Genomic DNA, 13,745 nt, shown 5'->3' with positions numbered 1-13,745 from the left:
TATCCTCCGTGAAACGAACTCCGTGGTCGCGGCACACAGATGAATTTTTTGTAGATCTCCAAATTTGGTCCCTGTATTTACGCATTGTGAACTGCACAATCACTTGCCTGGGTTTACCTGGATCCTTCTTGCCAACTCGGTGCACTGTGTCAACAATGTCTTCTAATTTATGAATCAAATGCGGAACAATTTCAGCGATCGTGGCAATCGTTTCTTTACGGGCGTCCTCCTCGGGCTTCTCTTTCATCCCGTTGATCCGGAGATTCCATCTCCTTTTATATCGCTCTAGTTCTGACGTTCTGCTCGCCAGGTCTTTGTGTGATGTTGTTAGATATAGGAGTGATTTGCTCGTTTCTGCACATTTTTCTTTGCAATTTTTAATTTCAGCAGCATTGAATTCAACCGCCTTAGAAATCTCTGCCACCATGATGCTGTTCTTTCGCATCTGATTCGCCATGTCTTCTAACTGTTCATTTTGTACGTCAAAACGAGCTGTCAGTGATGTTATGGCTTGCAAGAGAGTTGCGTTCGTAATGTCATCATCATGAGGTTTAAGCTTTTTTTTATCATTGTCCTTGGTCGGGGTGAAATGGGATGCATCACGCCGTTTGTCTGTTTTAGCCGTCTGTACCTCCATTTCTGGATCTGAGGCCGCGTCCTTCACTGAAGTGATGTATATCTTTGGGTGGGTAGTCTGCTGTGAAGATTTCGGCATTTTATCGATGTAAAACACCTCTGTGGTGTTTAATTGTTGTTTTAGGTAGGTGAAGATGAGAAATTTTGAATTCTACAGATAAATTAGAAGTTTCGCTAGGCTGCTCGGTGAAAACGCATGCGTTCAGCCCGCCATCTTGTCCCCCCCCCCATTAATAAACGTTTTAAAAACTCAAACCTTTCTCCGGTTGAATCACAGCGCTGAAGTGGCGCCGCCTGATGACGTCACACGCCGCGCCAAAATAAAAGTCTTTTTTGTTTGGCTTTTTGCCACATACTGTTGCAGTCATGACTTATTAATACATTTCTCACATGTTTTTCACTTTACACTGTCTGCGCGCTCTCTCTCTCTCCTCTCCACAAAGACACACCACTATTTAAAATTGATCAAACCTTTAATCTAAACTTAAGACAATTTTAAGAAACTTTTTTAATCCAGTTCATGATGACTTGCATGTCTACAACACAATACCTCCTATTAATATCTAAGTCTAAATCTCATCCTCATAATTATGACCTCTTTTTTCTATTTCTACAACTTCATAGGCCTATATAGGGTTTCTTTTTTTCATATGATTCATTATCTGTGTTCCACGTTTCCTGCCATTCTTTAGCAATAATAATTTATTTTATTTTCGGCTTTATTAATAGGGGGTCGGCACAGCAGAATGAACCAACAACTTATCTAGCATGTTTTTACGCAGCGGATGCCCTTCCAGCTGCAACCCATCTTTGGGAAATCTTTAGCAATATCTTCAGTAATAATAATTAATTTACCTTTACTTACAGAAGCATTAAAGAGGTAGTTCACATAAAAATTACAATTCTGTCATTTCCTCATCCTCTACTTGTTCCAAACCTGTTTGAGTTTCTTCTGCTGAATGCAAATAAAGAGAGTACAGGGGCAAAAAGGAGCGGTTCCTACTTTGTACATGGCTGCTTTTTTCAAAATTTTTTGGCACACAAAATATTCTTGGGACTCGATTACAATTGAATTGTTGAAGTTACATGGACTATGACATTTCACATGAGCAGCTTTGCCATTGTCTGCGACTTGGGTTTAACTGGCAGGGAATTGCTTCCTTATTAGCAATAGACCGCCGCACTTTGTTTCAACACAGGCAGCGTCTTGGAATCAGACAGTTGGAATTTGCAGAGCTGTCTAACAATGAGTTAAACACACTTGTCAGAGAGATTTTAAAGAGAACCCCAAATGCAGGCGAGACATACATTCTGGGCAGTCTCCGGGCTCGCTCCATCCGCATCCAGTGTCGGAGGGTCCGACAAAGTTTACACGAGATAGATCCTATTGGAAGGTCACTAAGGCGCCGACGTGCTGTCAGAAGAATTTGTCAGAAGAAAGTGCTTATAAAAGGTTACCTTCTACATCCTGCAGGTAGTCCCTCCAAAAGGCAATTACCCTGTTCTCATTAGCCCGTTTGTTGCTCCCAATCTCTGACCACTGTATTTCAAATAGGTCATCCATCATGTCTGCAGTCAGCTGCTTTGGCTGGTGGCAAAACAAGGATCTAAACGATTCCGGGTGTTGTTGGACTCCAGCAAGGACACCAAGTGTTTTCAGGCCATCTCTGAACCTATATTAGGGACCTATATTAGCTTGGCTTAATATAAAGCATAAAAAATAGGTGCATTGTCACAGTGTTTACAAGAGAATTATAGTCATTATTGAATTATTTATAACACACCTTTCAAATGGTCCACGGACACGATTCACCACCTGAAACATAAGCAGATCTTCAACTAGCCTGTCCTTGTCATCAATGCTCTTTATAGGTCTTAGACAACCAGCATTGGCTAGGTAGTCCATGATTGGCTCTGTTGACTCTCGTAGCTGTTCCAGAGTTGAGGCTTCAGAAAGCTGTATGCAAACAAATAGCATGTGCATTTCAAATTTATTTACAAGTATACCAGAGAAAGTTTTCTATAAACAATATTTTCATACTAAGCTATGGCTTTAATATAGATGGAACATACTGAAGTAAATGATAGAATCCATGATGAACACTTCATACAGTTGTAACCTAACCTTTTTTATTTTACTATAAATCTCAGGGTCAGCTACATCCTCCAAGCCAGGTCTGCACATGTCTGGTCCCTGAACTAAACTGTCATATAGCGTTTTTGAAAAACAACCAGGTGCAGGTCCTCCATGAACAAGACTGACTGCAACTGCTCTCCCTGCAATGAAATATCTGTCCTCCCTCATGGCTGACATAAAATAAAAGAAAAGATTTAAAATAACCGTTATGGAACATATGTTATACAACTTATCAAATCTTTACAAAAAATATAATATATACCTTGTGAATCAAGTGCCAAGTTTACACTGCCCTCTTTTCCATGAAACATTGATGACTCCATTAGTGCCACCAGTAGGAGCCGTAGAAATTCTCATCTAGGGCCCCCCAAGTCAACAGCCTCTTCAAACTTTCCTTTATCGTCGGAGAACCTAATGACCATTCTGTTATTTGGACTGTAGGACATTCGCGTAAATCCCTGTATAGGACCATCCAACACAGATGCACGATTTATATTAAACTTGCAGGTTTGGTTGCCATTTATTTTTGATGCAAGTTCCTCCAGTATTTCCTTTATTGGGATTTCAACTGCTGGGGGAAATCTAAAGAACAACATATATTATTTAAATTTTATTATGAAATAAAAACATAATCCAACCAAAAATATATAATGTCTATTAGCTACAAAAAGTTGCTTAATAGTAGTGCATTGATGATTCTGTGTAGCAAATGCTGCTATATCTAAAAGCCCGTGCTGGAGACTTACTGCTGATTACAAAATTGGCTTGAACATGACAATGGCCTTTGATTTATCTTGTAGTTTGTTGTGCTTTGTAGTGTAATACTTCAATATATCTAAAAATGACATGTCACCTGTGATTTAAAATTAAAATTTGATCGAAAAATACTCACATCTGGTCCTCAATGCTGGCCATTATAGCGCTGCAAAGATCTCCATCTTCTTCCTCATCTTCAGACGTTGCCTGGATAAGGGAAATGTAGGTAATCATAATCACCATCCCAAGAAGCAGATCTGAAGGGCTGGTCCGTGTTCCAGGAATGAGCTGGTGCGTTATGTCTACTGCAAAGCTGGCCACTGGTGGAGGGTTGCGCACCGCTGGAAAGGGTGGAGGGCTGCAAACCACTGGAAAGGGTGGAGGGCTGCAACCGCTGGAATTGGTGGAGGGCGGCAAACCGCTGGAACTGGTGGAGGGCGGCAACCGCTAGAACTGGTGGAGGCCTGTGTACCACTGGAACTTGTGGAGGGCAGCACGCTGCTGAAACTGGTGAAGGGCTGTACACCACTAAAACTAGTGAAAGGCTGTGCGTCGCTGGAATTGTTGGAGGTCTGTGCACTGCTGGAACTGGTGGAGAATTGAGTTCTTGTGGGTGACTGAACTCTGGTGGAGGACTGAAAAAAGTAAGACGAGATGAAGAGATGAAGTGTACATTAGAAAAGGCTGAGGTAGGGCTGCACGATTAATCGAAAAAAGATCTGGATTCGACCCTACACACGATCTTAATTCAGCTTTTCTACGATTAAGCCAATCATATTTTCAAGGTCAGGAGAGAAGCTTAAAGGCGGTCACACAAGTCTGCACAGGAACATGAACACTTTCAATGGCGTTAGAAGTGTCATATACTCTATTTATAAGGCACAATTCACCCAGACATGTCATTTCTGTCTTCATGTAATGATGCATTCACAGCCGCGCAATCACACGTGAGCTGACCGCGAGGCTGTTTGTTACTGCAGAGAACGCGCGCGCATGCACGCAGCACGCCAATGATGGCTACTTTAGTGACCAGAACCTGCACAGGCTGTGAATAACAGGTAATAAAGGTGTAAATAACATTCAGTTTGTTGCACAAAGCGATCGTTTGAGAGCCGCACTTGCACTTGCATGTGTGTGTTTTATCAGTGACGGCAGCCATGAGTCGCACTAGGAAGTGAAAATGAAACTGGCCGCACATCATTTAAATGATCATAACGCATTTAACCGTTATGATTACGACAAGCATTTGATATGTTTTTTCTTTCATAGCTACACAGTGTTGTGCATGAAAATCAATGTTTAACAGTGTCAGTATACCTATAGCTTATATAATGTGGAATATAATGCAAGAAGAAATATGATAATGACAAATATCTGATAATGACAAATTTCACAAGTGAAAACAAATGGTCTGATACTGCTGTCAATGACAAGCATGTGTCAAACATAATAATTCAACTTTATAATTATGAATAGTAATATTCAGAGGTCATCATTTTACTGTGAATTAGTACACCATAATGACTGTACAAAAATATACATTTAGGTGACGCAGTAGGTAGTGCTGTCGCCTCACAGCAAGAAGGTGGATGGTTCGAGCCTCGGCTGGCTCAGTTGGCGTTTCTGTGTGGAGTTTGCATGTTCTCCCTGCGTTCGCGTGGGTTTCCCCCGGGTGCTCCGGTTTCCCCCCACAGTCCAAAGACATGCAGTACAGGTGAATTGGGTAGGCTAAGTTGTCCGTAGTGTATGTGTGTGAATGGGTGTGTGGATGTTTCCCAGTGATGGATTGCGGCTGGAAGGATCCGCTGCGTAAAAACGTGCTGGATAAGTTGACGGTTCATTCCGCTGTGGCAACCTCGGATTAATAAAGGGACTAAGCCGAAAAGAAAATGAATGGATTTTGCATTTTAAGCAACAGTAGACCTACACAAAAGCCTAATATTTGTAGTGTTTGTTGTTTTACCATATCATCACTTTAGAATTATATGGTTCTACCTGACATTTTTGTCAAAATGGAGTTATTGAATGACAACTTATTTAAAATATGGATGTTTACATAAGTTGTTTACAATAAGACTTAAAAAAAACAAAAAAAAACTGCTATATGGAATGCAAAAACTTTGAAGCTCAATATCTCAAAATCATTCTGAACGCAGATAGAACCTTATAATTCCAAGGTGACGATATGTTTGAAAATTAACAATAATAATAAGCCTACTCACATTAACCTTTATTTTACATCTAAAGAATCGTGATCTTGATTAAGCAAAAAAAAAAAAAAAATGGTGATTCACATTTTAGCCAGAATTGTGCAGCCCTAGGCTGAAGTACACAAAAAAGGGCAGAAGCAAAAACACTCAAGCCTTTTTATACCGGGAGTCCAAGCCGGGCCGCTGGGTGAAAACCAGGAATCCTGACCGCTAGACCATATGGGAGCTATCACTTGTGAGGGCCAGTCTGCACAAACTTCAGTTCTTTCTGATCTCATACACAGTCTCATGGTTTCCATAAGCTAGAATCTTCTCATCCATAGTCATAAGTGTTATCCTTTGTGCCACTGGCACGCTGTTCAGCACCTTGTTAGAACATTGTTTGAAACAGGACAAGGCTCTGTCAACCTGGAGTTCCGTCACCACACATTCTGCTTTGTTTTTTATGGCGAGAGGTTGTGTGGATGGGATGCTCTTACAGGATTCCTGACAGTCCCTCCATAGAAGACCTGCGATCCAGGGTCGGAGACTCTCTCCTCTCCAAGAGGAGGTTAAAAGCCATAGTTCTTTTAATCATGTTTTATCAGAGCACTTAGTTATTGCTGCAGCTCAGAGACTTACAAGAGGAAGAGATTACGCAACAAGTAGGCTGGGTTTACGGTTGGTGTAGCTGTAGTAGACGTTAATAAAAATCAGTAGTTGGGACAGCCTTTGAAACCAGGGGAGCACCCCACGGGCTCTGTGCTGGCGGCCCCAGAAACTCGATTCACTCCAGAGTGGAACTGAACAGCTCCAGCGGGGGGAAAGGCGACTGCAGTGCACTGACTGACAGCAAAGCAAAAGACCAAAGCGAGCCAGCTAGGAGTCAAACCTAGAATCTTCTGATCCGTAGTCAGACCGTTATCCATTGCGCCACTGGCCCTGTCTGCTTAGTTTGTCATTGTTAGCTTGATGCTTGTGATAAGGACACGGCTTTGTCAACACAGAGTTCATTCAACACTGCTGTGCTTTGTTATTATGCAAGTTGTGGTGTCGATAGGATGCTCTCACAGAGCAGTGTGACAGTCCCTCCCTAGAAGAACTGTGATCCAGGGTCTGAGACTTTCTCCTCGCCAGGAGGAGGTTACAAGCATTAGATTTATTTTTGACAGAGCAGCTGCAGCATACTTGCGTGGAGGCCCACAGCTAGCTTGAGGGCAAAATTCTGCCAGCCTCCCCTGGTGGTCTAGTGGTTAGGATTCGGCGCTCTCACCGCCGCAGCCCGTGTTCGATCCCTGATCAGGGAACTTCCTTTTCACCTCTATGGTGAACTTTGAGCTCTAGCTACAAAGATATTTCGAACTGCACAGCCATGATAGCAGCTCTGAGCGCAAAAGATCTCCTTCGAGCCGGAGTCGAACCAGCGACCTAAGGAATTCCAACACCTCCGCCCACACTCGTCAGCGCTACCAAGCGACCAATCTCAGAGCTTGCGCTACGTGTATGCATTACATTTTTTGAGAGGTGCGCGTCAATGTCGCCAACGGGCCACAGCGAGGTGCTATGCAGCCTACACGTGCGCTTGACGCAGAGGTATAAATCAGCCTTAACTCTGGGGCACTGATCAGAGCTACTGATAAAGCTCCTTATGACAACCTTTATCTTCATCTTTTCTGTAAGAACATCCATTCGAGTCCCAGAAGTTAATCCTTTCTCTAGCACAACGCTGTGCTTACACGTGACGAGGTGGCCGAGTGCTTAGGTTAGTATGTTGTACTGTGCAAGTTTGGTTTAAATCCCATGCCTCATAGTTTCACTGTTTGAGAGAGGCAACTGCTTCTGTCTAAGTTTCTTACTTGCACCTCTCAGCGTCTTAAAGGATGGGATTCATGTATATAAAAACATACATGTACACATATGTGCCACGGTTCCAGCCTCCAGCAGGAAAGTGCCTAAGTATGTGACGAGGTGGCCGAGTGGTTAAGGCGATGGACTGCTAATCCATTGTGCTCTGCACGCGTGGGTTCGAATCCCATCCTCGTCGCTCAGATGCTCTGGTCTTTAAGCACTGATTCAGTGGAAGGTGTGTTACTCGGACCCTCTTAGCGTTTTTGAAGGATGTTGTTTTGCAAAATTTAATGTCATCTTTATCGAAAGTAGCTGCAAAATACATACATATATGCCAAAGTCCAGCCCCTATCAGGAAAGTAGCTACATGCATGACGAGGTGGCCGAGTGGTTAAAACGATGGACTGCTAATCAATTGTTCTCTGGATGCATGGGTTCGAATCCCATCCTCGTCGTTCATTAAGAGAGCCTGGTTACCTTACTCACACCATCTTCGTGCTTTGAAGCATGTTATGGCAAAATGAAAGTCATCTTACCGAACATAATTGCAGAGAAACATACACTATACAAGTATGTGCCGCAGTCCAGCCTCAATCAAAGAAGTAGGCGCATACGTGATGAGGTGGCCGAGTAGTTGAGGTCATGCACTTCTAATCCGTTGTGCACTGCATGTGTGGGTTTGAATCCCATCCTCGTCGCTCATTTGCTCTGGTGTTTGAGAGAAGCCCGGTGCTTCCGTGGAAGGTGTTTTACTCGCCCCCTCTTATATATATATAATAATAATAAAATTATAGATATTATAATAAAAGTTCATCCAGCCTCCGGCAGGGATGGACCGCTAATCCACTGTGCTCTGCCTGGGTGGGGTCGAATCCGTTCTCGTCGTTCAATTGCTTTAGTATTTTTGAGAGCCCTGGTGCTTCCATGGAAGGTTTCTTACACGCAATCTGCCTGCATTCTGAAGAATGTTATGGTACAGGTTAATCCAGCCTGCTGCATGTTTAGGAGCTCAACAAAAGCTTGCACATGTTAAAAAAGCAGAAGCACAGCTGTCCTTTTCAAACAGAACATAAGCCTACTAGGCGAGGCTGACAAAAATTGCCAGAGCTTACTGTATTTCAAATCATCTCAGCGAGGTATTGGGGTTAAGTTTTCAACCCAGCAATAATCACGCCTCGGATAGTCCTCATAGGCTACGATATTGCCTCTGCGAAAGAATAGCTATAAGAGCTATAAACTCTTCTGTGTACCAATCTGGACATGCAACGACAAGGTGGCATCAAACTTTAAACTGCCAGCAATTAGCCCTCTGGCACCAATGAGTGCATGCTGTGTCAGCAGAACAGGCTATTGATTTGACCCAAAATAATTACTTATACATTGTTCCATTTTTATTTAAGAAAAGTATACACTACTTATGTGAATCTGGGAGAAGAGAATTGTGGGTAATCTGGTAAAGGGGGTGGAGTCACAACGCTGAACGGCAGAGAAAAGGGATTAATTTGGGATGTATTTATTGGGCTGTACAGGCATTGGGGTAAGGTAATGAAGAATGCAAGGGCACTGAAACCATATTTTGACAGAAGTCCAAGGTCAGCTATGCTGCCGTTTTAGACTCAGGCATTCTGTCTAGTTTCTCTTCAACAAAACCAGAAGAAATATGTTGCAGTTAATGTTGAACAATAAAGCCTGGTTTATACTTCTGTGTCAAGTGATCAGCGTGATCCACAGCGCAAGCCTTGCGCGTAGCCGTGCACTTATGCTTCTGCGCACTGTTTCTGTTGCTCTGCAATACACTTCCGAAATGCTAGCTGGCAGTAGGTGTTTATGTTTCTCTGTGTTGAGTTTCTCGCTGGTGTTTTGTTTTTTTCTGAACGCTTTCTTAATGTGCAAGTGGCTCAAATTCGCTCATTTTGAGGCAGGAACCAGTGGACATGCAACAACTTTCATTAAAAGGTATACACAAAACAACAGTCTCCATCCGGAGCTCCTCCATGGGACTCCACACTTGTAAACACTCGCTGCTTCACGCTCGTGCGGCTCTCACCTCCGCTCACACTCGTCAGCGCTACCAAGCGCTAAAAATTGCCTCCTTTCCCTAATGATGATGAAAATTAATTATTAATTAATAAATACTGACCCCATCATTATTGTATTTAACTATAAATATTATAATCATAATTGTATTTAAAACATTGACTTTTTACATTTAAAAATAAATAAATATCTGAACATCAACAACAAAATGCAGTTTCTTTTCTTATCTGAATTTTTACCATAAACTGTAATGAACTATTTTCTGATTAAATTAAGTTTTTGTGTAATCATCTTGATAAATGTGTCTTTTTTATTTGTAATTATTTTTAAATTGTAAATGAAAATGAATTATGAATTGAAATCAAATCAAATCCATGATTTTTTATTTTATATTTTCCCTCTAACATTTATTTTTTTCCACAGGTTGCACCGGTGGTGCTAAATCTTTTCCGGCCATGAAAGTCTATTGTTGGGCTAGATATCTTCCATTTTATGAGAAGATTCAACTGTGGCCTTACTACAAAGCACCACCCTCTCCATAGTATTTTTTGTTCAAAACTTTCCTCTTGTACATTTGAGTGGGATCAGGAGGATGTGAAAGAACTTAAGGCAGCCAAAAGAGGGGAGTGGAAGAGACGCCATGGAGGCAGACTCCTACTGAGGCACAGCTTATGGCCAGCATCAGCCCAGGTGAACTCGCAAAGCATTGTAGGCGGCGAACACCAAGACTGAGGAGATTCGGGTCATGATTTCAGGCCTGCTGGAGTCAGTGTGGGAGCTTACTGACACCACAGGTCTTCGTCTGGTTAACCCTGACAGCATGGACCATGTCTGTGAGACACAACAAAACACCTGGAGGTTATCAGGACCCTCCCCATGTGGAGTCATAAACAAAGACAGGGACACTCCAGAAGGGTGGTAAAGTCCTAAATGTGCTTAGATGTGGCAGGGGGTCATCTTCACTGGAAAGTTTTAATCGCCATCATTGTGCCTTCATTCCTGGTAATTTTGAGTGTTCGATTGCAAAATGTTCTGTATATTTTTAAGCTTATTAGCAAATAAGTAAACTACTGTTATTGTTTAAGTATTATAGTCGCACCCTGGCCACTAACTGGATTTGGCTTCTTTTATTAAATTTATTGATTTAAGTGTTATCATGGAATTTACAACCATAGTTGTCTCTGTATTTTATGTTACTGTTCTATTACTGTCATAAAATTTTAGTTTTCTCAGTTTAAAATAACTGTTAACTAATTTTTTAATTCCTATTATGGAGATGCAATGCCATGCACACACAAATGTACATGTTAAAGGGGTCCTCAAGATGAGCATGAACCGGGGTAAAAGAAGCTGTGTCTGTGGCGGGGACCTCAAACATCAGGACATTTGATGTGTGTTTATCGTCTTATTTCAATAGCATAAGCCAATGAGTCCTTGGTAAGGCTTTGATGCCAGAATTCACCCCTCCAGGAAAACCCACTGGTAAGAGTTTGTCTCAGGACAAAGCATGGATTATTGCTCTCTCTGTCTCCTGTGTTAAATGTGTTGAAAAAAATTGCAGGTGAGGACTTCCGGTTAGGTGAGCCGTAGGATGGCAGCATAGAACGTACTCTCCCGGTCAATATGTTCAAAAAGCCCTTATATTATTTCCAATTCAAGTGAGCTTTGCGTTAGACGACTTTAAAATGAATGGGGCAAAATCTAACAAGGGGAATGTAAAGTCAAAAAATAAGCGAGGAGGAGAAGGAGATGACGAATGATAACGATAAGTACGTGAGAAAGAACATGGCGCCAAAACTATGCGAGCAGTAAGCGCACTCAGCAGAGATATCTCCGAACTGAAGACGGATTTAAGAAAAGAATTCAGCCAATTCAAAGAAGAGTTTTAAAAATGATATGAAAACAGAAGTGGACAAGCTGAAAAGCGACATAAACCAGAAGCTAAACTCGAAACTCGAGTCGGCAAACCTTGAACTAAAGGACGCCTTACAACACACATTGAAAGAGCAAAAAATTATGCAGAATAAGGTCACGGATCTAGAAGGCCGATCACAATGAAATAATATCAGAATATACGGTATTAAAGAAGGAGCAGAAGGGACGTCCATGATTTAATTTTATCAAGTCTGTGCTAAAAACTGAGCTTTCACTGGACTCCAATTTAGACCTCAGATACAGAGAGCACACAGATCTCTCGGTCCTAGACCTCAAAATAATAATACTTCGAGATCGATTATACTCTATTTCCTGCAGTACAGCACTAAAGATAAGATCTTGTGAGCTGCCTGGGCAAAAGAACCGCAACACGATGGCAAGCCGATTTTCTTTGCGCACGATTTCCCCATGGAGATTAATGCAAAACTAAAGGAATATAAAGAAGTGAAAAAGTCATCAAGGAGAACAAAATCCGATTTCAGACGCCCTACCCAGCCAAGATGCGAATACACTGAGAGACAGGACCACAACTTTACGAAACGCGGCTGAAGCTACAAAAGACTTGAATAAGAGAGGATATACGGTGGATCTGACGATGGCGCAGCAGGTATCCGAAGATTCCCGGTGTCGATGGGAAGAAGGCTGACAGGCCGTACCAGTGGCAAAGAGCTGGACGGATCGCTCCTGATCGTGTTTGGGAAAGGTTGAGGAGCTTTCAGAGGACAAACACCGAATGAAGATTAACAGTCAAGAAACACCGCTGACTGGTAATGTTACTATGAAGCGGTATGCAGAGGCACTGTTACGATACACAACCTACAAATAACGCTTTTTCAAACTACCTTCATGAGTGCGAACTGACTTCAGCTGAAATACTTGAACTCTTACTGTTCTATAATGTGTTTGTATATGTGTTTTCTGAGAGAGTTAAACTGTTGTCATTCTGTACTGAATATGTTTCATTTTGTATTTGAACTATCCTTATGATTCTAGTTGGTTGGAATCCTCGAGTGACTTCAGAAATTCTTTTGTTTAAAATAATATTTACTTAAGTTAATAATCTGAGTTAAAAAGAAAAATAAGACCGGGGACAAGTGATTGGATTGGTATGTTAGAAGATCATTTTTCTCATCTAAATGAGGGGCCCCTGCAAGTGGCAGGAATAAATCCCTCTCCCCAGGACTGGAGCTGCGTTTTGCTGGGTCAAATGTGGCCCACAACGTAGAAGCCAATGTTCTTGGTTCTTTGTTTAGTTTTATTACCATTTTTGTTAGTTTAAAGGTTGCCAACTTAACTTTCCGAAATTACCATGCAGAAATATGTTAAAATTGCATCTTTAAATGTAAATGGGTTAAATAATCCAATTAAGAGGAAGGTTATAGCCAAAATGAAACGTGAAAAAAATCAAATCATATTCTTGCAAGAAACACACCTTTCCCCATCTGAACATGATAAACTAAAAAATTTGGATATACACAAACTTTCTATAGTTCTTTTAGAAAAAAAAAAGGGGAGTTTCAATATCAATACATAATTCTCTTAATTTTGAATTGCTAAAGAGATATCAGATAAAGAAGGCAGATATATTTTGCTTCAGGGAAAACTAAATCAACAATTAATCACTTTAGTAAATATATATGCACCCTCTGGCAGTAAAAACGCTGTTCAATACAATTATCAACCTTTTAGCTATGGAAACTAAGAGAATAATGATATGTGGAGGTGACTTCAATATAGTTCTTAACCCACAAAAGGATACTTCCAATAATAAAATAATTAAAACGGTACAATTAAGAAGTTTTAAGATTCATTAAAAGATCTTGGAGTATTAGATGTTTGGAGAGATCTTCACCCCTCAAACGGGAATAGTCCTATTATTCTTCACCCCATGCAGTTTACAGTAGGATTGATTATTTTTTTTATGTTTAGCAGGGACAGACACAGGGTAAAAGAATGTGAAATGAAAGCAGCCTATGTATCAGATCATGCAACATTGTACCTCACTTTAAATTTGAATGACAGAAAAGCTGATAACATATGGAGGCTAAATACAAGTATACTGGGGAAAACAGAAGTAGTTGGGAGAATTGGGAAAATAAACAAAATAATAAGCTTGACAATAGACAGATTCGAACTCAAGTCTACTGCATTGATCAGGACCGCCCTAACAGTATACACCACAAGAACACATTAATCCCTGGCATATC

At 41.2% G+C, this 13,745-nt stretch overlaps 2 protein-coding genes and 2 non-coding genes across 4 annotated transcripts in view; 2 read left to right on the top strand and 2 right to left on the bottom strand.

Moving 5' to 3' along the window:
* Nucleotides 1–13,745, top strand: part of LOC130222076 (gastrula zinc finger protein XlCGF57.1-like) — a 622,680-nt gene that overhangs the window by 58,792 nt on the left and 550,143 nt on the right. The gene's annotated exons all lie outside the window — the stretch shown is intronic.
* On the bottom strand, nt 2,081–3,688 carry LOC130223479 (G2/M phase-specific E3 ubiquitin-protein ligase-like). Its single transcript, XM_056456324.1, is given in 5 exon segments — nt 2,081–2,309; nt 2,421–2,593; nt 2,762–2,943; nt 3,036–3,355; nt 3,666–3,688. Coding segments are annotated over 5 exon segments (927 nt in total).
* Nucleotides 7,681–7,762, top strand: trnas-gcu (transfer RNA serine (anticodon GCU)). Its single transcript has one exon. It is a non-coding gene; the product is annotated as a tRNA-Ser (tRNA).
* LOC130224273 (U4 spliceosomal RNA) lies at nt 8,641–8,785 on the bottom strand. The gene has a single exon (XR_008837339.1). It is a non-coding gene; the product is annotated as a U4 spliceosomal RNA (small nuclear RNA).

The sequence above is a fragment of the Danio aesculapii genome, chromosome 4 (genome assembly GCF_903798145.1).
Source record: "Danio aesculapii chromosome 4, fDanAes4.1, whole genome shotgun sequence".
Lineage (NCBI taxonomy): Eukaryota > Metazoa > Chordata > Actinopteri > Cypriniformes > Danionidae > Danio > Danio aesculapii.
The sequence above is the reverse complement of the archived record's forward strand: the minus strand, read 5'-3'. Positions and strand labels throughout refer to the sequence as shown.